The 22149-nt window shown below is 58.4% G+C and overlaps 8 protein-coding genes across 8 annotated transcripts; 2 read left to right on the top strand and 6 right to left on the bottom strand.

The window, feature by feature from the left end:
* Nucleotides 1-261: 261 nt before the first annotated feature.
* PSEUBRA_000754 (uncharacterized protein) lies at nucleotides 262-1974 on the bottom strand (the record flags this gene model as incomplete). Its single annotated transcript, XM_016434086.2, has 1 exon — nucleotides 262-1974. One exon carries the CDS (start codon nucleotides 1972-1974, stop codon nucleotides 262-264), a length of 1713 nt encoding a protein of 570 aa, XP_016294527.2.
* Nucleotides 1975-2305: 331 nt separating this feature from the next.
* PSEUBRA_000753 (Centromere protein I) lies at nucleotides 2306-5194 on the bottom strand (the record flags this gene model as incomplete). Its single annotated transcript, XM_059464446.1, has 1 exon — nucleotides 2306-5194. One exon carries the CDS (start codon nucleotides 5192-5194, stop codon nucleotides 2306-2308), a length of 2889 nt encoding a protein of 962 aa, XP_059321079.1.
* Nucleotides 5195-6103: 909 nt separating this feature from the next.
* Nucleotides 6104-7086, bottom strand: PSEUBRA_000752 (TB2/DP1/HVA22-related protein; the record flags this gene model as incomplete). The annotated part of the gene is made up of 3 exons (XM_016434052.1): nucleotides 6104-6556; nucleotides 6667-6678; nucleotides 7033-7086. The coding sequence occupies 3 exons, from the start codon at nucleotides 7084-7086 to the stop codon at nucleotides 6104-6106; spliced, it is 519 nt and encodes a 172-aa protein (XP_016294526.1).
* Nucleotides 7087-8071: 985 nt separating this feature from the next.
* Nucleotides 8072-11515, bottom strand: PSEUBRA_000751 (WD40 repeat; the record flags this gene model as incomplete). Its single annotated transcript, XM_059464445.1, has 1 exon — nucleotides 8072-11515. One exon carries the CDS (start codon nucleotides 11513-11515, stop codon nucleotides 8072-8074), a length of 3444 nt encoding a protein of 1147 aa, XP_059320917.1.
* Nucleotides 11516-11889: 374 nt separating this feature from the next.
* On the top strand, nucleotides 11890-14255 carry PSEUBRA_000750 (Pectinesterase, catalytic; the record flags this gene model as incomplete). Its single annotated transcript, XM_059464444.1, has 3 exons — nucleotides 11890-12652; nucleotides 13078-13255; nucleotides 13322-14255. The coding sequence occupies 3 exons, from the start codon at nucleotides 11890-11892 to the stop codon at nucleotides 14253-14255; spliced, it is 1875 nt and encodes a 624-aa protein (XP_059320916.1).
* Nucleotides 14256-14388: 133 nt separating this feature from the next.
* On the bottom strand, nucleotides 14389-16104 carry PSEUBRA_000749 (Aminotransferase, class I/classII; the record flags this gene model as incomplete). Its single annotated transcript, XM_016434046.1, has 1 exon — nucleotides 14389-16104. One exon carries the CDS (start codon nucleotides 16102-16104, stop codon nucleotides 14389-14391), a length of 1716 nt encoding a protein of 571 aa, XP_016294523.1.
* Nucleotides 16105-16941: 837 nt separating this feature from the next.
* PSEUBRA_000748 (Zn(2)-C6 fungal-type DNA-binding domain protein) lies at nucleotides 16942-20415 on the top strand (the record flags this gene model as incomplete). Its single annotated transcript, XM_016434056.1, has 1 exon — nucleotides 16942-20415. One exon carries the CDS (start codon nucleotides 16942-16944, stop codon nucleotides 20413-20415), a length of 3474 nt encoding a protein of 1157 aa, XP_016294522.1.
* Nucleotides 20416-20569: 154 nt separating this feature from the next.
* Nucleotides 20570-21403, bottom strand: PSEUBRA_000747 (uncharacterized protein; the record flags this gene model as incomplete). The annotated part of the gene is made up of 1 exon (XM_016434039.1): nucleotides 20570-21403. One exon carries the CDS (start codon nucleotides 21401-21403, stop codon nucleotides 20570-20572), a length of 834 nt encoding a protein of 277 aa, XP_016294521.1.
* Nucleotides 21404-22149: the final 746 nt, after the last annotated feature.

The raw sequence follows: 22149 nt of genomic DNA, 5'->3' as shown, positions 1-22149 counted from the left end.
TGGATGTATAGCTCACCGTTCATTGCTTTGGTCGCTGGATGTGTTTGAGCCAAGCCGTGAGTGCTGTGCAAGACGACTGCGTGTGCGCGCGAGTGCGTGAGTGTGTGTGTGTGTGTGCAGTAAGAGTGAAGCATGCTAATGCGCGAGAGGTCACGTACAACATTCGGACGACGTGGACAAAGAGCCGACTCTGTCACAATGTGAACGGCATTGTGCACTCGACTCGATCGCATGACGTCCAAAGCGCGTATGAGTGAAAGACTACGTCTGCTTGCCATGGATGACGCCCCCCGCACGCCAAACAAATGGCCTCAGCCGACTCGCCAGCTTCCGATCCTCCACGTACAGCCCGCGCTCGAACGCCAACATGATATCCGCGTGGGCTAGCAAATCAAAGCACTCGTCCGTGTTGAGATGCTCCTCCACCGCCTCACCTTTGAGCCGTTGCACGTCTGCAGCGGAGGCGGCTTCGAGCACGGGATCAGGCCGTATACCTGTTGCTGAGACGGGTGGCGCTGCTTTCGGTGGTGTCGGTTTGGCGCTGCCGCTGGCGGTGGGGGAGGAGAGACCGGAAAGGGGACCGAAGAGCGAGTCCCAGCCCGACATGGATTTGCCGAATGCCGGTTTGCCGGAAGGGCGTTTGACGGTGCTGGTGGTGGAAGTGGGCTTGCCGGCGCCAGTCGGGGTGGATGCACCGCCAGCGGGAGCGCCAGGTTTGAGCGCGCCGCCCGGACGGAACGCGGAAGCCTGGGGATTGAGCTTGGTCGGCGCTGCAGATGGTGCTTTTTTGTCCAGCGCAGCGTCGATCGAGGCTCTCATACGTGCTTCCGATGACATGGCCTTGTTTGCCCCAGCAGTCGATGCTGTTGCTGCGGATGCGGAAGTAGCTGCTTTCTTCCCACCTGGTCCTGCAGTCGACTTCGCAGACGGACCCGCGCGAGGAGCAGCCTTCTTCCCGCTATCGGACTTCCTCTTCTTCCCCGCTGCCGGCCCAACGTCCTCCTCAAACTCGTCATCAGTCCCAGTGGCAGCAGCGTTAGGCAAATCGTCGTCCTCGTCACTCGCAGCATCCACCATCGCCTCGTCCTCGTCACTGCTGTAGTCGACCGTCCTCCTCGCGCCCTTACCGCTCCTCGCCTTTCTCTTTCCGCCATCGTCCGGCTTCGAATCCTCGAGCTTGGCCCGTTTCCTCTGTGGAACCTTGACCGGTTCCTCCTCTTCTTCGTCGTCTGCGATCGTCGCCCGCGCTTTGTTCCTCGTCTGCCTGTCGCGCTTGCCATACTTCTTGTCCACGGGACCCTGTTCGGGCACGAAGTCATCCCCGGACTGGGCCGCCTCCTCGTCGTCCGATTCATCGCCGAGCTCGCGCAGGTCAGCAACACTTCTCTTCTTGCCATTCGCTTTGAGCGTCACTTTTTTGCCCGAGGAAGCCGGGGTTGATGTGGCGCTCTCCTCGTGCGGCGTCGCGTCCCGGCTCTTGGGCTTGGTCAGCTTGACCTTCAGCGACTTGGACTGCGCACTGGCGGTCGGCGCATCTGCGGAAGGGGAGCGCGATTGTGGTTTGCCCCGCGTCGAGGCTCGGCGTGCCAACGCCGGAGCGACACCGGCTGACGCTTCCGCTGAAGGAGAGCGCGAGAGTTGCTTGCCCCGCACCGACGCCCGGCGTGATGAAGGCGGCGTGTCGGTCGGTGCGGCAGCTTTGCCTTTGGAGCCACCCGCCTTGCTCGCTTTCCTCGCGGGCAACTCCTTTGCCGGCGTCGTCTCGGCACTGGCTGGTCCAGAGGCGCGCCGTGTCGAGCGCCGCGTGCTGGTGGACGGCGGTGGTGAGGCATCCTTTGGCGGTGCTGGTGAGGCGTCGTTCGCCGGTGCTGGTGAAGAAGGGCCGGGCGAGGCTGCGCGTGGGGTTGCGGCTGCACCGGGCGTTGGAGGAGCCGAAACGTCCGATAGGTCTGATTCGCCGTCGAAGGCGTCCATCTTGGGCTAAAGCAAGCTTTACCGGAGAGCGCTTGGTGGCAGTGCGATGAAGGTCACGAGTCGTGATCGCGCCGATTGGCAAAGCTGGAGGAGGTGTCAGATGCGATGGGCGTGGTGAGAAGACAGCTCGCAATTCCAGGGTCTCGGAAGTCACCGCGCGCTGTTCGAAGCGCGAGCAGCTTCTGCATGTGGAGTTAGGCGCCAAAAATTCGCGGCAGCAGGTGGCATCATGTTCAGCGAGCCCAACACAGGCACACAATCAGCTTGCTTCTCACGCTATACAGGATGGCTCACCATTCCATTCCGAGAACAGATACAACTACAAAGATCTCTAGGCGGTCTCCGCCTCCGCCTGCGTCTCTCCACGGATGCTCTTCAGCTGACTCCCGAACGTCACCAGGATATTCTTCAACAGCTCATACATCCCGTGCGCGCCCTCCCGGTCCAGCCAGTCGAGCATGTACGCCCTAAAGTCCGTATGCGTCCATCCTGCCGGAATCCCGTTTTTCTTAGCAGCCTTGAGCGTTTTGACCGTGACAGGACCCCTGATGCCACCGTCGTGCTCGGCCGACTCAGCGTCTCTCTGCGAGCAGTAAACATTCGCAAAGCGCTCGCTGATGTGGCTCATCGCCCGCGAAAAGGGCGTATTCGCCAGGGTGGCCAATTTGAGATTGAGATCGTCCCCACGTTGCGTGAGATCGGCGAGGACCGCCTCGTCGATTCCTGCAGGCAGGCCACCGACGACGTCGGTGCCCGTAACCAGCTTGCCCAGCCACACAAGGTTTGCGACCAGTGTAACGTTGCTATTCAGCGTGGCTAGGTTTTCTTCCTCAAAGAAGGTCGAACGGAGATCGTATACCTTGCTCTCGAGCCCGCCGTCGATGGTGGGCGCGGGATGCGTGCCCGCATTGTGGTCCTCGAAGGCGGAGCGCAGGTCTTGCACCAGCCCGCAGAGACGCGAGACGGGGACCAGGGTCGTAGCGTGCAGCGTGAAGGCGAAGAGCGGCAGCGCCGGGATGGTCGCACTAGCCCGCATGCCGGCGAGCGGACCGGAGAGCATCTCGTAGACCGAGAGCACCGCGTGCTCGATCAGCACGTGGCGTGGGTACAGCCCAATCAGCGAGGTTGCAAGTGCGTCGGTGCGTGCAGAGACGCTCGAGATAAGCTCTGTGTAGTCGATCGCCGCGTCGAGGTTGGCGATTCCCCATCGATACGAATGGCGTGCGTCGAGCGTCTTGCCGATGTTAGACCAGTCGCGCGAACCCCAGTTGTCGAGCATGCCCGAAAGAGCCAACAGCACAGCCGCAGAGGTGTCCAGCGAAACCTTGCTTGACGTAGCCAACACCTCCAGAGGTGCTAGGAATCGCTCTTCGAAGGATGCCAGATCCGAAGGCGTGACGAGAGGCACGAACGGAAGCACTTCGCGGGCGAGCTGATCCCATCGTTCCGACCAGACATTCTTTGCGTCTACCGCCGGATCATGTGCTTGCGTGCTGTCGGCCTCAGCCACCTGCGCGATCGCCAGGAGCACTGTCGAGGTCAAGTCCTCCAGTCTGACTGGCATCTGCTCAGCCAGCTCAAACACGTATCTCGTCCGGCGCAGCAGCGCTGCCAGTCGCTTGAACTCCGCTTCAGTCGCCGGCAGCTTGAGCTGTTGACGCTGCGTTGATCGAGTCTGCACGCCGAGCTCGTCGCTCAGCACGCTCTCGAGCCAGTCCGACAAGCGTGCCCAGCAAAGGTCCTGTTCAGCCTGCCTATTCCTCCTGCCCGCCGGAATCGTCTGGCTGAGCGAGTCCTCGTTGGTGATGGTCGCACCAGCCAGCACGGCTACACGCATGAGTCGCGAGCCGAAGCCGCTCCCAAGCATCGCAGCCGCCTGCGAAGGCAGAACCAGCCGGTCCAAGCTATGCGCGAGATGACGCAACGATGAGAGCTCGGTGATGAGGGAAGGGTGCGTTCCGAAGGCTTTCTGTGCCGAGTTGAGCGGTTGGATGGTGACCAAGTTCGGAATGGGGATCGATGTGGGAGCGGCGGAAGTGATGGCTGCTTCGTCGCCGTCAGCTCCGTCTCGGACTGCTTTGGAAGACAGACGTTGCTTCTTTGCTGCTCTGCCGCCTGCTTCAGCGTCGGTCTCGGCCTCGTCGTCGGATTCGACTGTTTCTCCGTCACGGCGGCGTGCGCAGCGTGCGTGCGCAAGAAGCACAGAGGCAATCCAGTCGGAGTCGGGATACTTGAGACCCGCTGCTGAGCCCCCGGCGATCGCAGAGCTGCCTGCACCGCCGCCTCCCAGCAGCTCCGGGAAGAGCAGGTCAGGGTAGAAGTTGGCATAGGTCGACAGCACAGCCGAAATTCCAGCTTCAGGTGCCGAGTTGGTCCGCATCGCCATGAGCTTGGTGATCCTGTAGTGTCGCACGTGCCTTCGCTTTGTGAGGCGGCAAAGCAGGTAGCAGAGGTGAGGGCGCAGGGATTGATAGTCGAGAAAGTGGAACAGAGTCGAGTAGCACTTTTCGAGTGTCGTCTTGGCAGAGGTGGTGAGGTACGATGTTGGCAGGCTTCCAGCGAGTCCCGTGTACTGAGCCGCATGCCTTTGCAGACGTTCCTGCTCTCGTTGATCCCGCTGCCTTTCTTGACGTGGCGGCCTCCCTCTTCCGCTGCTCTCGGCTTCGGTGTAAAAGTTTGATGCGACCGATAGCGGCACTGAAGGCGACTCGAGAAGGACAGAGAGCAGCTTGATGGCTGCCACCTGGACTTTGCTGTCCACTTTGAGTCTCTCTGGTCCAAGACTGGGCCCTGCTGTGTTGCGGTCGTCCTCCCGCAGGCCTGCCACTTTGACCGTGTCTGTGCCTGGAGATGGACCTAGAGACGCGATAATGTCGAGGACGGCTTGTCTGCCGACCTTTGCGCGTGGTTTCGGGATCACTGATCGTAGGATGCCCAGAGACACGGATGTCTTGGGCGCCTTCTGTCTGGCAGATCTGCTCGTGCCGGTAGCTGACAGAGGCTGGAGTCGTCCAAGCAGGGCGAGTCGAACAAGCTGCTCGCACTGTTTCGAGGAGAAGCCGAAGGAGCGAGCATGCTTCTGTACATTCTGCAGAGCGGATGCGGTGTTGCTGTTGGCATCTGATCCTGATGCTGGTGCGGAAAGCGCTGTTGACAGTTCCTGGATGAGGCGGTCCGCTGCAGCGGCCGAACTAGCTGTGGACGTCACGAGTGCCGGCATAGTCGCTTCTCAGGCAAAAAGCTATCTTTCAGGGGCAATGGAGGCTGACGCTGCTTCGATGGTCGCCTCGAGACGTGTCGGTCCTGTCGATGCGGTCGAAGCTGGCGGTCCCGCGCGACAGTCACGTGAATATGAAACCTGCGAGGATGCAACGTGATAGAGACCTTGACGCGGCGGATCGATGTCGAATGGTCGTCACTTCAATGCAGCTTTTTTCCGCTCCTCGCCATATCGAAATCGAGTCGAAGTGGTGGGTATGGCTGACGATGTAGGCAGATGATGAAGGAGAGCGGAAAGAAGTTGTCAAAAGCAACACTCCACACCCTGTGTTTGTTGCTGCGCGCGACGTGACCATATGGACGCGGTCACATTTTTTGGCACCCGTCTCAAGTTCAGTCTAACAAATTTGCAAATTGCGAACGGCCAAGTAGGAGCGTTTTGTTGTACCTCATCTGCAGCTTGCTTTGCACGCTTCTTCTCGTCCAGTCTCTAGAACGCAGCTGCAGACATCACACAGAGTGGCTTTCACGCCATTCGAAGATGCAAGAAAGGCTGTCATGTCATGACCGGAGCACGTAGTTGGAGGACGGCAAGAATTGGTATTTGCGTATGGGATCCAGCTGTGGACGGCCAGATGGGACGTGAAGTTGTGGGCGTTATGAATTGTTAGGATCGGAGGTCGGAAGCAATACGGAAGGAATGCAAGACTGGACCGTCGAATGGAAGAGGAGATGACTGTAACGCAGAAGCAGATGGGTCGCTGATACCGTTGATCTGACATTTGGCCGTGCACTAGGCCGCTACCAATTCGTGCGAACAGAAAACGGCGTGGCTAATGCTTCGTGCCATCAGAGACGTCGGTCGACAGCTCATCTGCGTGCGAAAGAGCTGATCCGGCGGGAGAGCCGCTTAGTGAGTCTCGGCGGGGGCGGCAGGGGTGCTCGCATTGGCCTGGTGGACGCCCTTCTGGGTCTGGAGGAAGACGGGGCGGATGACCTTGCTGTACACCATCTTGGCACCCTGGGTCTGGGGGAGCATGAGCCACACAATGGCGAGGGTCTTGATGGTGTAGTACCAGGGGACGTAGTAGAGGACGATGCTGGAGAAGGTCTCGAGGAAGGTGAACATGCCGAAAACGACCCAGTAGGTGAGCCACTGGATGTCGTCCTGGGGCTGAGGGCTCTCGAGCGCCTTGAGCGAGAAGTAGGCGGGGATGAAGAAGCCGATGAGGTTGGTCAAGAAGCCGGCGGCAATGTTGAAGAAGACGAAGAGGGTGAAGATACCGAAACCACCGAGGGCAGCGTACGCCTTGGGGATGGGGACGGTCTGCTCGAACTTCTTAAGGGCGGGGTACCTGGAGAGCTGCGGATTGGACGAGACAAAGGGAAGAACGCAAGATCGGAAGTCAGTTTCTGTGCAACAAGCGAAACCCGAACAAGCTAGCGGTCATGCCTGCAGCGCAAGATACGTACCTCCTTGTCGATCTGTTGTAGACGATAGCCGTTGCAAGGGAGAGGCGGGATTTGTGCGACGTTCGAAGAGCAATTCGAAATAGCAGCGGTGAGATCACATCAGATCCAGGATGGCGGAGATGAGCCGCGAGAATCGAGGTAGGATGAGGCGACGATCAAGGGGATGGCAAGCCCGATCAGGTGTTGGTGATCGAATGTAAAACAGGAAATGAGAATGATTCGTCAGTCAACTTGGTCGATCTTTCCGTATCGGCAGCGTCGCATAAGGTGGAACTAGAGCAACCTCAGCAGAAGCTGGGCTCTCTCCGCACTTGTTCGACGTGTACAACGCTGTCAAGATGATGTGCTTTGCTATCAAATACGAACCTGAGCGACAAAGTATTCCGCCTTCTGCTGGAGCTGCTGAACCTGAGCGGCCATTTTGGATGATTGACTGGGGTGGATTTGACGGGGTAGGTTTGATGTGTCTTTGAGAGGATGTGACGCGACTACTGATGTCGAAGAGTAGAGAGATGATGGTTGCGGAGAAAAGAGTGCGGAGGAAAGGTGCGGCTAGCGAGCGTTGTGAGATGTCTACGCTTCGCTCCAGAGTTGAGCCGGCAGTCGAGCAGCACGGGCGAAGAAAGTGACTGATTCCAATCGGAAGTGACTGGCTGTGTGTGTGACGCACTGACACGGCTCAAGTTGGTCTCAGCGCTGAGCAGTGTGTGTCTCTTTGGAAGAGAGCAGAAGCCACGGCACTTGGCCTGTCAGATGGGATTTCAGAATTTCCCAAACTGAGCAGCTGTGTGATGCCATTTTGCTGATACGCACAATCCACCTCTTTTTCTGGTCCCTTTCTTCGTGCAACTCTAGCTCTCACGGTGGGCTGTACGCACGTACAAGTGCCTTGAGACAGCTGCGATCTACCATCGATGCAGTCGCTTCGATCGGTTGATATGATGGCTCAAAGCTAAGCTCAGTGATCGTCAGCAAAGGCTCCGATTTGAGTCAGTAAGCAGAATGATGCAGCGTCGACGCAACAGCCAGCCACTCACGACACACCTTCTTAGCCTTTCAACGCCCATTTTCTACGCAGGCGAGTCGAGCGTATCAAGGATGGTTATATTCCAGGCTTGAATTCGGGAGCAGCTAAATTGTAATCGATGAGCCCATCTAAATACAAATCCGCGCATGCATGGCCACTGCCACACGACGTTGGTTCTTCTCAGCTTGGAAGCGCAGACGGGGCAAGTCACTTTGACCTCGACAAACTTCCACGCGTCCGAGGCAGCCTCGTCCGTGGATCAACTCACACGGCATGGCATCGATTCGATCTCGTCGCTGTCCATCGCCTTGACACTGCAGCCTTCAGAAACGCATGTATACCGATTGATAGACGTCCCAGAGCAGAGATTGAGTGACACTACTTGAGACCCATTTCCTTCATTCGATCCCTCTGTAGCCTCCCAGGATGATCTTTGTCCCCTTCGGGCACCATGATGTCGCTCCAGACCTCTCTCAGCTGCAGCAGATCCGTAATCGTAGCATCGCCAATCTTGCTTGTGCCATCGTCTCCGTTGGCCATCCAGGCCTTCGCAGACGACGTCTCTGATGTCTCTGGCCCGTACTCAGAGCCGACAAAGTGGATGCGGTAGATGAGGCCATCTGCGCAGCCGACGACGACGCTCTCGTGGTCCAGCTCCATGGCCATCGGATTGCGTGCCGGCGTGGCCAGATCCTCGGACTGCGCCGCCCACGCTCCACGAATCGGAACGGTGTGGTTCGTCTCGATATCCGCCGAGTCCGCCGTTGAGGTCGACGACTCTTGAGCCCCAGAAGCAGCCTCAAGATCGTTGGCGCTCGAGGTGGCTGCGGCGAGCTGGGTGGAGGTCTTGCCATGATCCAGAGGCAGACTGCTGGCGTAGAGCTGGCGTTCAGCTCCAGCACGACTGCTGAATCGTGTCGATGCAGCAATGCGTCTCTTGGTCGGATCGACGCAGCCCACAGCGACATCGGGCGTTTCCAGGATCGACACCACCTTGGGAGCGGTGGACAGGTCCGGAGCGATGCGTGTAGCATTAGAGGGCGCGGCACCATCTGGGTCAGCTTTGGCGTTCATATGTGGTGTAGACACATCTGCTGCTGCGTCGTCAGCTTTGGTGGCAGGCGTGGATGGGAAGGAGATTGAGGCGGCCGAGGTAGACGTGCTGATCCTTCTTGGAGGCCTGGGAGGTGGCGTACCTGACGCTCGTCCAGCCGCCTCGCCCTCAGCGACGGCGAGCGGCCAAGGCGCGGGACCACCAATCCGGTTCGTCGAGTTGCGTGGACCGGGCCGAGAAGGCGTGGACAGGGTCGAGATCGAGGGAGACTCAAAGCCACCCATGGACGCCCGACCCGCGCGTGCAGGAGTTGTGTTGGTGCGACGTGGCGATCTCGTCTGCCCGAGACCGCTGGTCGAAGAGCTGATGCTCGTGTTCGAGTCGCGCCGAGACCTCACGGGCGTGCCGATGGACGGCGAGGCAGCCCTGGTGCTTGCATTGCTCATCGTCGAGTCTCGACGGTTGCGGAGCGGGCTGAGCGCCGAACTTGCCATGCCACCAACGTTGCTGAGACGGGACGAGGCACTTCGACGAAGACCTTCGGCGGTCAGAGGAGTCTGAGAATCCTGAGCAGGGACTACGTGCTCCTGCCACTCGAGATGCACCACCACGCTCTTGGAAGCGACCGTCATTGTGTTGCCGTGTGCCGCGAACCATTCGAGCATGAAAGATCCACTCGAGAGGTCTCCCAGCCGTGCAGCCAGTCCGAGCTCAGGACCGCCTAGCTTGGTCAGCTGGAATTGGCCGATCATCTCTCTGCGTGGGATGCTGAAGCATCGGATCATGCCGTCGACCGTGACCGCGACCAGCTTGTCCTTATCGACCAGCGAGACGCCCAGCGACACGTTGCTCTGCTGGCCGAATCGTACCACTTTGACACCCGTTCTCCAGTCCCAGACCACGATGGCTTTGTCCTGACCGACACTGACCAAGTAGCGCTCGTTGATGGCCACGTTGCGAATACCGCGATTGTGACCGGAGAGCGTCTGGATGAGTTCCCAGCTCTTCATGTCCCAGACCAACACGCGGCCGGTGTCGTATAAGCCAGCGCACAAGACGCCTTCGTCCAGCAGAAAGTCGAGGCAGGCAATGGCTTTGGCGCGCAACACCTTTCGACAGATACCCGTAGAGATGTCCCATATTCGGATGGTCTCGTCGTAGCTTCCTGATACGAGTGTCTTGCGCTCCTTGAGCTTCATTGCTGTGACAAAGCCAGAATGCCCCTCGAGTCTCTGGATGTTCTGCGCTAGGCCTTTCGCCCAGTTGCGCTCGCGGAAGAAGAGGCCTTTGACAAGCGGCTCCCATCCTTCTGGATCAGTCGGAGCGACGAGCTTGACTGGATCCGCCTCGGTCAGCGCGATCGCATGCGATCTCCACAGCTCTGGTGTAGCGGCGAGCGTGTGCCACTTTTTGGAGACGTGGCGGCAGCGGAGCAGGTCCTGAATGGGTAGCTTCTCAAAGATCTTGAGCGCGACCTGGTCTGGCAAGCCGCTGACGACATCGCGAGTCAGGCGCAGCTGCTTTTCCAGCGTCTTGGACATGGTGGCGATGTCGCCTGGAAGGCATGCGTCCAATATGATACCGAGCAGCTGGATTCGTAGATGGGCCGGCAGCTTCTGAAACTCGTGGCGGATTGCTTCCTCATCAAAGCTGCTCTTCGCCCCTGCCTTGGGCTGCAAGGCTGTAGCGTCGAAGGAAACGGCTGCTTTGCGGTCGTTCTCGCCGGCTGCAGAGGGTGATGGGATAGGGTCGTCCTCTTCTCGGAAGTAGATGCAGGAATGCCAGCCAAGCTCCTTTGCGGCTACGACGTTGAGTGAGCTGTCGTCAACAAAGTAGTGGCGTGTGTCGGGCTCGGCGCCGACGACCAGAAGCGCCGCACGGTAGTAGTCGAGCTCTGGCTTGCAAGCAAAGTCGGGCACCGCGTAGTCACAGTAGACGATGCCTTCTACCTGGTCTTCGAGGTCGAGTAGCCGCAGCACCCTGTTGGCATGATGTTTGTATGCATTTGTGAGGGCGAACACGCGCACGCGAGTACGGTCGATATCGGTGAGAAGACGTTTGATCTGATGGTCTGGTTGCAGGATGTCGTCGAGTGGCAGGCTAGCATCGCATTTGCGGTCGTAGTCGAGAGGGTCGATCTGATGGTGTTTGACAAGGCCGCGGATGGCGAGGCCATAGGTCTTGTAGTAGGTGGTGTGGAGAGTCTTGGCATCTTCTTGACTGAGGCCCATACCGTGAAAGTAGGCTCGAATGCGATCTGCCATGAGCTCAGCGATCTTGGTGCTCCGCTTGTAGAGTGTATTGTCGATGTCGAGCCAGACGATGGCCTCGTTGGTGCGAAGAGAAGGGTCTGGTAGGCCTGGGATAGTACGTGGTTCAAAGCCAATTCGACTAGTGAGAGCAGTCAAGTCATCGGTGCTGGTGCTTTCGTCTTGGTGCGGTTGTGATGGTTCTGCATGGGTGGCGATTGGTTTGTGCGCTGGACTACTGATGCTGCCAGAGGCCGCGGCATCGTTGCCGTTGATGGTCTTGCTCGCCGACTTGCCATTGGGCGTATTGGGATGCAAGGACTGCGCTCGCTGCGTTGTAGATGAGGTCTGCTTGCGGACTGCTGCTTTTCGCGAGGGTGATCCAGACGCCAGAGCATCCTCGGAAGCCTGCTTTCGAGCTGGCGAATCGGCCGGTCGTGACGTTGTTCGCCTCCGTACAGGCGCTGTGCTGGATGCCGATGAGGGACCAGCCTCGCCTGCTGTAGTCCCGGCAATCATGCTGAACTCCTCTTGTGCTCGTCAGATGGTAGGACCGACGGAAGAGATAGTCAAGAAGGAGCCGGAGCTGGACCCTGAAGACGAGTGACAGGAAGAAGAGCAAGGATGGGCGTGCGTGTGGCAGCGTGGGCGCTGTGTGCTTCGTGCGCCATCTTCGGTGAATAATCGGCGATTCAGCTGTTTTGACAGCTGCGCCTCCACACTCAGATATCAAGCACGGCATGCTGCTCGCTCCTTGCGTATTTGCGCTTGCCTTCTCGATTAATGATTCATGTCATGGTGAGGAGAAGAGTAAGGCTGTAAACCTCCTCCTCAACCACCACATCAATTCGGCACCAACCCAACAGTTTTTGGTTCATCGAGCAAGATTCATCATGGCGTCCGCACCTCTCTCCATCTTCGTCATCGGAGGCCACGGCAAAGTGGCGCTTCACTTCACGCGCATCGCCGCTTCTCGAGGTCACAAGGTGTTCAGCATGATCCGTCAGCCAGAGCATGCTTCCGATCTCCCCACTGGAAGCTCTGCCGACACGGTGCAGCCAGTCGTGGCCTCGCTCGAGCAGTCCTCGGTTTCCGACATTGCCTCGCTCTTCACCAAGTACTCACCTAACGTCGTCCTCTTCGCTGCAGGCGCAGGCGGCAAAGGTGGTCCGGAGCGCACCAAGGCGGTGGACGAGCAAGGCGCGATCAAGGTATTTGACGCCCTCGAGCAGAGCGGCATTGCCAAGTCGACTGACTTCCGTCGCTTCCTCCTCGTCTCGGCCATCGACGTGCGCGACAAGACCAAGCCCCCGCCCGCTTGGTACCAGCAGCCGGATCTGGAACGCAGCGAGAAGACACGCAAAGCCATCGGCGCTTATATGGATGCAAAGTACGCTGCCGACAAGAACCTTTCCGAAAGGTCGTCCTTCCCGTGGTTCGTGCTTCGTCCAGGTGGACTTCTCGACGAGCCTGGCACAGGCAAGGTGGCTCTCGGCGTCCACCAGAGCCTGGTCCACTCGATCCCGCGAGAGGATGTCGCTGCGACGCTGGTCGAAATCGCTCAGCTTCCCAAAGGTCAGGGCGATGGTCTCATGCTCGACTTGCTTGCCGGAGACAACGACATCCCCACTTCCGTCAAGGAAGCAATTGAGCGAGGTCGCACTGATTTCGAAGGATGAGCTCAAACACCGTAGCAATTCGACTTGATCTGCACTTCTAGCCGCACAGATCAGTACAGAGTGAATACAGAGTGAAGACGACCTCGACTGTCTAGCTGAGCGGTGGGTCGATGCTGATGAACTATTTTAGGTTGCTCCCAAATGGTCGCCGGGGCGGAGACGAAGTGGGTGATTCCGTCAGGGGTCGAGCACGGATCGACGGACGGGACCGAGCTCATTTCGGCTCCTATCGAACGACCCAGCACAAAGTTCCGAACGACATGCAAAGCGGTCATGCAGCCACTTCCTGCCCTTATCCTTCTGCTCACATCCCACTCGTCTCGAATGGTTCTGTCGACGCAAGCATGCTCTGGCCTTTACACCTCCAACTTGTTACAATCTTATCGTTGTCTGCCCGAGCAGTCTTCGCCTGGAGTTCAGCCCGCGATGCGGTCCATCCTGTCTCGCTGAGCAGTCAATGTCAAGCACCCAAACAGCACGGGGAGAACCCGCTGTCCGGCTGTCCAGTCAACACGACCTTTGTCAGTCGAACGCATCCCTCCGCTTCGCATCGGACGATCAGTGCTGCTTTGAACGCTCTGTGAGTATTCTCCACGCGTAGCGACGCCGCATCTACCCACGCTGACCCCCTTTGCGTCTTCTCTAGACCTGACGATGGGAGCACGCACACGGTCCTCATCGATGCGGGATGGTACCACGAGAAGGTGCTCGTCCATCGGTCCAGTCCAACCATTCTTGCAGGCGTGACCTCCTCGCCGTCCCATGCATCCTCGAACAGGGTCTTCGTCTGGCAGTCTTCTTACGTCAATCAGTCCGATCCGCGCTCTACGCTGCGCAACTGTGACGCGGTGACTCTCGGCGTTGGCACAGGTGCTCCTCATCCGATTTCCAACTTCAAAGCGTACAATATCGACTTTGTCCAGCGTCAATATCAGCGTGGTCAACTCATAACCACCTATCAGCTGGGACCCGCCGCAGCGCTGTGCGTCGAAAAAGCCAACGCATCCTTCTACAGCTGTTCCTTCTCGAGCTATCAGGACACGCTCTACGTGGGCCCCGCCTCTCAGGCCTTCTTCTTCAAGAGCACGGTTAAGGGTATGACGGACCAGCTGTATGGCATGGGCAAGGCGTGGTTCGAACGCACCCTCCTGCTCTCTCGTGCCTGCGGTGGCGGCATCACCGCTTGGAGGGGCGATCCCAACGACGCAAAGGTGGGCGTGTACATCCTCAACTCGCACATCGCCAGAGCAGACGATGCGATTCCACTCAAGAAGATGCACGGCAAATGCTACCTAGGACGACCATGGAATGCAAAAGCCCACGCAGTGTATCTGAATACCAGCATGGACGGGATTGTCGCGAAAAAGGGGTTCAGAGTCTGGGGAAGGGAGGAGAGCAATTTTGACCCGCGAACGACGAGGTTTGACGAGTACGGTTCGACGGGTGCCGCTGGAGACGTGACGGGGAGGAACATGACTTTGGATCGGATTCTGACCAGGGAGCAGGCTAGCAGGATCACGATCGCGAGCGTGTTTGGTGATACTTCGTGGATCGACTGGAAGCGGGTTTGGGAACGATGATACATGTCCATTCGCACAAGCTTCGACCTCACACTTCACACTCGTACTCCACAGAACCTTGTCTATATTGCTTACAAGGTGATGCCATTGCAAATGCTTATCAGCTCAGATATCCAACCGCCATGTGCGCACGCTATCGTCTTTTCCCAAGCACCTTGATCGCACTAGCCTTGATGACATTACCGGCCTTCTCCATCTCCTTCTTGGTAAAAGCCGTACTCACCGCCAGCCTAATGTTCGGCCTGGACTCGGGGCCCACCTCTAACGCCTTAGCGTTGATGCTGGGCAACCTCTTCATCCTGGTGATAAAGATCCCGTGCTCCAACGCGTCATCCACGATAGCCTGAAGGAGGCGCATCTGTTCGTCCACCGACAAGTCGTGATCCGAGGGACCGGCGGCGGCGATGCGCTTCTCGTCGTTGCTGTTGGAGAGCGTGAGGCTGACGTCGCCGACAGCGAGGCTGTTCTTGCCCTTGTCGAACTTGTCGGCGGGCGTATCGGGGTGACGGTCTGTTTTGCTTCGGACCTGGATGTGCACCAGCGGACTGCGTGGGTCGGACGAGATGCGCAACGATTCGACGTGATCGAGAATGGAGCGGAGGGACTTGACGTTGTCTTGGAGCGTGGTCAGGATGGAAGGTTGAGAAACCATGTACGAGATAGCCGTACTGGCGGCGACGGCGAGCAGAGCGGGCAACGCGGCGGAGAAGACGAAGGAGGTGCCGTTAATGCGCTGGTGGAAGACGACCTCGTCGGATCCGGCGCAGAAACCTCCTGCTGCACCGAGCGTGTTGGCCATCGATCCGACAAGAATCTCGACCTCGGAGGCAGGGATGTTGTAGAGCTCGGTGAGACCACGACCAGTAGCACCGACGGTTCCGAAGCTGACACTTTCATCGAGGATGAGTCGGAATTTGTATCTTTTCTTGAGTTCCTGGATCTTTGGCAGATCCGCCAGGGCGCCGTCCGCTTCAAAAACACCTTCGGTGACGATGAAACGACGCGTGAGAGGACCACGTCGGCGTTTCGTATCCCGCTTGACCTGCTCCAGGACGGCCTCGAGCGAGTTCATGTCGTTGTGGTCGTACCAGTAGACGGTCGAGCGTGAAATTTGGATGCCCTTCTGAATGGCATAGTTGACGCCGCGGTCAGCGACAATGATATCACCACGTTTCGAAAAGGCAGGGATGACGGACGAAACGGTGCTGAAACCTTGACTGTAGATGATGCAGTTCTGGGTGCCGAGGAAGCGCGCAATGTCGGATTCGAGCTGCATATGCACATCGATGGTACCATAGAAGCCGGGAGGGGAGCAACTTCCGACACCATAGTTTCTCAGGGTCTCGATGGCCTTCTCCTTGACAGCTTCGTGGCCGGCGAGATTGGTGAAGTTGTAGCTGGCGAGGTTCATGACCTGCGTGGGCTTGCCGGCATTGTGAGAGGCGAGGCTGATCTTGGGCCGACTGCTGGCACCTCCGACGATGGTGGGAATGGATGCGAGCTCTCGCGACTCGGCGGGTGTGAGGGGAGCGCAGAGGGGTTCAGGCTTGAACTCGCCGACGAGGTCATCGATCTCCCTGCCGGAGAGGTTGACAAAGTTCTTGCCGCTGGCACCACCGCGTGTCCTGCTCTGCAAGACTGTTCTCAATGCGAAGAGAACGAGGAAGAGTTCGAGCAGGGATCGAATGGGGTCGTTCTGGTAGCTGCTGGCGACGTATCGCGCGATGATGGCGCTACCTGGGATCTTTCTAAAGTTGTCTTGAGCCAGTACGACGGCGGCTTGGAAGTATTCTGTCAAGGCCGAGGCAGCTGCGGAAGCATGCTCGTTGGGTATCGCTTCAGCGGCCATCTTTGTTGAAGCCGGCACCGATGCTGTGATGATCGGAAGTGCAGGGATGAGTCGCTAAGTAGAGTGTGTTGGAGAAAGAGAAACTCGAAGGTCGAAAGGAACAAAGTGTGAGTTCGGTCGGCTCTCGGCTAGCACAAAAGTTGGGTTCGACAAGCGTGAGCGTGAGCCTTACTCGCTGTGACGCACCTCGAGGATCCTTTCGTGGTTGTGTTGGTTTGGCTCGGCAACGCGCATCGCTCGGTCTTACGGTTTGCTGCTGACGCCTGCTGTCAGCCTAAGTCCATCCGGGGCGATGGATTTTGTATGTCCAAGACAAGTTCAATCTGACATGGATCAAAATTCGCTCCATGGCGAATGCGGATGACCTCGATTCATTCGGCCGGTGATCGAGGTTGAGAGAAGCGAGAGGACGATATTCTCTCTTTCGCCCGACTCATCCCTTCTCCATCTTCTCCACTCAATACCAGCTCGCTGCTGCACCCTGCACCAAGTCATTCCTTCCGGCTTCAACAATTGACCTCTTCCCCCGCATCCTCGGTGCTGCTCTGCCGTGCGCAGATCCCTTCATTCCTTCGTACATACATTCCTTCCATCCATCCATTCGTGGTCGAGGACCCCCGCGCAGAGCCCCGTAGCGACTGGCCCGCCATCCATCCAGCTGCCCGTGACACCGTTGAAGCTTCCCTCTACTGCTTCAAGGACAAACTACACATCCACTATCGCTGTCTGTCGCCAACTGCAGTTCCAACCGTCTCTCGCGCAGATCTCTCCTTTGTTCGCCGGGCACGTTTGCCGCCAAAGCCTCATCCATCCAATCGACGGGACACACAGTCAGCCATGTCGGACCACCAAAACCCGGATCAGCCCCTTCAGGAGCTGGCAACCGCCGCTCAGCTCGACGAAGAGCTTGAACAGCAGCAGCAAAAGGAGCTCGAGCAGCGTCAGCAGCTACTTCAACAGCAGCAACAAGCCGAACTCGAAGCTCGTCGCCAAGCCGAAGCACTCGTACAAGACACATCCAACCACGCCTCTTCCTCGGCTGCACCCCAGTCTGCTCAGTCAATAAACCTGCCCGTCTCGGGCGCCACATCCGAGCAGCTCGCAGCCAGCTCTCTCGGCGACGTTGATGCAGTGATTGCCGCCGCCGTCAACGCTTCCAAGCAGCATGCCGAGCAGGAGCGACTTCAGGAAGAGCAGCAGCAGCGCGCCGCGCAAGCTGGCAGTGCCATGGACCTTGACCCTGCCGTTCAGCCACAGTCCGACATCGATCCTTCCGCTGCAGTGGCCGGCGTCCCCAGGGCTTCCGGTCAAAACGCCGACGACTCCATGCAGCACGGCGAAGACCCGGATGCTTCCATGATGACCGACGGTGGATCGCCCATCAAGCACGATGGCGACGCTTCCGTCAACCTCACCGGCACACCCAAACCCAAGAAGGAACGCGCCAAACCCAAACCTCGCTCCAAGTCGGCTACCAAGATCACGCGTTTCCGAAAGATCACGAGCTGTCTCCAGTGCCGAGAGAAGAAGCAAAAGTGCGACCGCGTCAAGCCCATCTGCGGCAACTGTCGCGAGAACCCCACCGACGACCCCTGCCACTATGTCGACGACCGCAAGCGTCCTGGATCGGACGATGAGGACCACGCAGGCGACGCGTCGATAAGTTCGCCTGCTGCGCGCAAGCGAAAGGAACCCGAGGACGCCTTCTTGAGCACCGGCAACAGCCGTGTCTTTAAACGCGCCGACTTCCCGCGTGTCGACGACCGCCGTCAGGCGCTTATGCTGCAAACACGCCGTGAGACCGTCGACAAGCTCGAAGAGGTGGGCAAGGATCGTTCGCGCGATTTCAACACTCGCGTCAATGCTGCCCGCGCCGCTGCCATCGCCGATGTGCTCTTCGAAAGCGCCATCACTCTGCCTACAGCAGACGAGATTTCGGCTCTGCTCTATACCTACAAGACCCAAGTCGAGCCTTTTGTCAATGTCGTGGTCATCGATATCAACATCGCGCGCATTCAGAGCTTCCTTCGATGGTGGCACTCCAAGCCCACCACCATGCCCGCCGACCCTCCACTCGTCCCGCTGCTGCTCGTCATCCTTGCTCTCACCCTCCAAGTCAAGAGAAACTCGCCCGAGTTCGAAGGACACAACCTCACCAATTTTGCTCCTATCCCCGGCATCGAGTGCTCCGATGAACGCAAGTTGCTCAGCGTCGCCGGCCACTGCATCGATGCGCTTCAGATCGCCTGCCCCTCGGCCTGGTCGAGCGCCTTCCAGGCTCCCATCGATTTGACCAAGGCATCCCTGCTGCGCGGCATCTGGCATCTCAACGAGCTCAACCTTCAATTCGCAGGCACATGCTTCGCGCTCACAACGCGCCTCGCTCATGCCGCCGGGCTGCACCGCGACCCAGAGCATTGGTCTGGCATGCGCATCGAGGAGGCGCAGGCTCGTAGGAACTTGTGGTGGAACATTGTCTTCTTCGAGGTGGCGCACGCACATCGCATCGGTCAACCGCCCTGCCTCACCCACGAGGGCTTCGATACCCAATACCCCGACGACTACAATGCTCTGTATGCGATGTACGAACGCGCTGGCCTCGCTGACCCTGACCCGAGCCGCATCATTCTACCGCCCGGCGCTACTGCCTTGGTGCCCCGCACACCAAGCCAGACCAACTTCGAGTACCACTGGGCGCGGTTCCGCATCTACCATATCTTCCTTCGTCAGAGCCAGCAGCTCTTCCGCTTTGGCATCTCTTCGCCGCCCGACCCGAACCTCAACGACGAATACGCCAAGTGGCGCGAGAACCTACCTGAGAAGCTCAAGCTGCACTTCGAACGACGCTTCAAGGGATCGGTTCGTCCCAGTGCCGAGCTTCTGGCACAGGTCGCATCCCAGTCCTTCTCGAACCGTGTCTACGACCCCAAAATCACCGAGGAATTGCAAGACTACCAGCAGGGTTACAGCCTCGAGTTTATGTACCACCAATGCATGATCACTCTGCACAGACCCTACATTGACGAGCAGGGAGCATGGAAGCCGCCCGAGTCGGTGCAAAAGTCGCTCGAGGTGTGTCTGCAGTCGGCCGAGGCGCTCATCAATACGGTCGAGGATGTGCTGGCTGTCATGCCCGCCAACAGCATGTACAACCAGTGCGCCTACTTTGCCTTCAACGCCGGCCTCATCCTGGCCATCCACTGCAAGCTGGACCCGAATTCGCAAGTGCATCGCCCTCACATCCAGAAAGCGCTCGATCTGCTCGACACGCTCTCGAGCATGGCAAGGCTCAACAATGTTGCAGAACAGGCCGGTCGCTACAGCTCGACGCTCAAGCAGATGCTCAGCGGAATCGGCGGAGACCTCGCTGCGCTGGCAACCTCCAAGTCGACCTCTGCAAGTACGAGTGCTGCCGAGCGCCAGAACGGTGACAGCAATGGCGATGTCGCTGGTGTTGGCGAAGCGACCGACTCGCGTGGAGACGCCATCCTGGCAGCATTGGATCCTTCGCTTGGCGGAGACGCGGCCAGGGATGGAGGTGATTCCAGTTCGCGCATCGATGTCGACGGCGGGCCGGATCGCATCCCTGCCTTCCTGCTTCCCTTCGTAGGCCTGCCGACGGACCCGAACAACCTCGGTCCCCAAGCCGGCAACTCCTTCTGGAATGAGTCCTTGCTAGACCGTCCGCTGGTCGGCGTTCCCGTTGCCTACCCTGTCGGCTTTGGTCAGGGTGTACTTTCGAATGCGGAGCAGCAGAACGGGAGTGCATGGCCACAGCAGGCTGGCGAAGGTGACCTCGCCAACACTGACGCTGGTACGGCAGGCGGCGACCTGCAAGCTCAAAGTCACGAGGGCGGGCTGGCACCCGACACGGCAGCTGGTGAGGGTGCGGCAGACGACGCTTCCGCCGATGCGTACAACCTGTACGAGCTGCTGGGAGGGCGCGAACTGCAGCCTGGCTTGCCGGATCGACCCATGTCGTTCTCTCAGCACTACAACCACCAGAACCCCGCACGAGGCGACCAAGCTCCCTCTGCCTCCTATCGCACCTACGTGCAGAACTCGCTGGCTCGCACGTATGATCAGCAGCAGCAAGCCAAGGGCGATGGCGAGGCGGGCGACAAGACTGGAGGTGAGAATGGGCTCAGCGCCGACCAGCTGCCCAGCGAGAGCGCGCTCAACGCGGTGGCTGCTGCAGCGGCGGCGGCGGCGGAAGCGGAAGGACTGGACCCGAATGCGCAGGGAAACAATCTGGCGGCGGAATGGTATGCCTGGGAAAACGTTTCTCAGATGCTCAACAACCGGCAGTGAGGGTCACTCGATGCTCTCGCTCGTTTTCCACACTCGTTGAAGTCACCGATCTGTATCACTATGTCTTTTCACTCGTTATGACTGTATCAGCAGGACGTATTGCATCTTTGGAACGAATCAAGACATCCTTCTTAGTCGTGAGTCGAGCTGGACATCAAGCTTTGACAAGGCGCCCAACAGCATGGGGTACTAGATCGGCAGAGGTCTCGTGAACAGGTCTTTGCAGATCGACCTCCTTCCATCCACCCAGGCCCTTCAGCCATTCGCCACTATCCCTGTTGAGCTGGCACCCGCCGAAGTTGAAGCTCCACACGGGTGTCCATAGGGTCTGAATGATCCTTGCTAGCGTATGTTTGCTGCCGACGTGTTCGAAGAGGATGATCTGGCCGCCCTTCTTCAAGAGACCCTGCAAGAACTCCAAATGGCTCTTTGGGTCGGGAATCGAGCAGAGGACCTGGAAGAGGACGATGGTGTCGAGGCTTTCTGGTTCGATGCCGGCTTGGAGGAGGGCGGGGCGGCTGGTCTTGTCCAGACCCACCGGCACAACCGTGCTCTTCTTAGCCAGACCCACTCGCTCGAGCTTGGAGACCAATTGCGCGCGCAACGGTGCATACGGCTCCATACAGAACAACCTTTCGATTTTGCTGGCGTCATAGTGACCCACACTATCGCCGGCTCCAGCACCCACCTCGAGCACCCGTCCATAGGCAGATCGGAGCAAAGGCCGCTTCATGTTGACATACATCTCGTCGGACGTACGCAGCACCACGGGAAAGCCGTGCGAGAAGATGAGCGACTTCCAGTGAAAAGGATTGATGAGGTTGATCGGCGATGGATGACGAAGTTGTTCGAAGAGCGCACCAGGGAAGCCGGAGATGTAGAGCTTGATCGTGATGAGGATAGGGAGGATGTTGGCAAAGAGGAATTCCAAGAGCGTCGCCGGCCGCGCCGGTTTGGCGTGCAACTCGCCAGGATACGCTTTCACCATTGTTGCTGTACGATCAAAGAGAGGACGCGGTCGAGGATGGTCTATATATATATGAATCGAGGGGATTGTGGAAGGATCAGGGATGGAGGAGATGCGGTCTGGACCGTGCCAAGCCACCTTTAATCTGGTGGGCACTGTTCGCGCTCCGAAACCCTGCATCTTTGGACAGCTTCTCACGCCCAAAAAAAAATAGAGCGTTGGACCGTGTTTACGCCTCGCTGCAGCCTCGTTCCTGGCCATGTTGGTTTCACTTTGTCTTGCCCCTGTGATAGCGACCCGAGCCATGTTACTCACCAGCTCGCGATCAGCCCTCATGATGCGATCGGAGGCTAAGCTGTACGAGGCGGCACACGACACTTGGAAGCACGTGGGGCTCCATGGTCCGCCTGCTCGAGCAGCACTTTAACAATGGTCAACTTTTTCTCAAATAAAGGTCACTGCTCAGCGCGGTATTCCATTCGAAGGTGTCGTTCGTCATTTCATTGAAAAGGCTGCCAAAAAATTGCTCGAAAAGGAGGCACAAAAACGGCAGCTGGATCGGAGTCGAATCGGGAGGCCACACGTGACTCGTCTAGACTGGACAGCATGTTCACTGCGCTGAGCTGCCACAGAAATTTTTGGTCGGTGTAGCGAGTCAGAGCAAGAAGAAAGTTGCTGAGAGACTGCGTGCACACTCCTCCTCGCACCTTATATCGACTGAGCAAGTCACTACCCGAGTCACTTCACAGCCTTCTGACTCGAACGTC

Source organism: Kalmanozyma brasiliensis (genome assembly GCF_000497045.1).
Source record: "Kalmanozyma brasiliensis GHG001 unplaced genomic scaffold PSEUBRA_SCAF10, whole genome shotgun sequence".
NCBI classification, from domain to species: domain Eukaryota; kingdom Fungi; phylum Basidiomycota; class Ustilaginomycetes; order Ustilaginales; genus Kalmanozyma; species Kalmanozyma brasiliensis.
The sequence above is the reverse complement of the archived record's forward strand: the minus strand, read 5'-3'. Positions and strand labels throughout refer to the sequence as shown.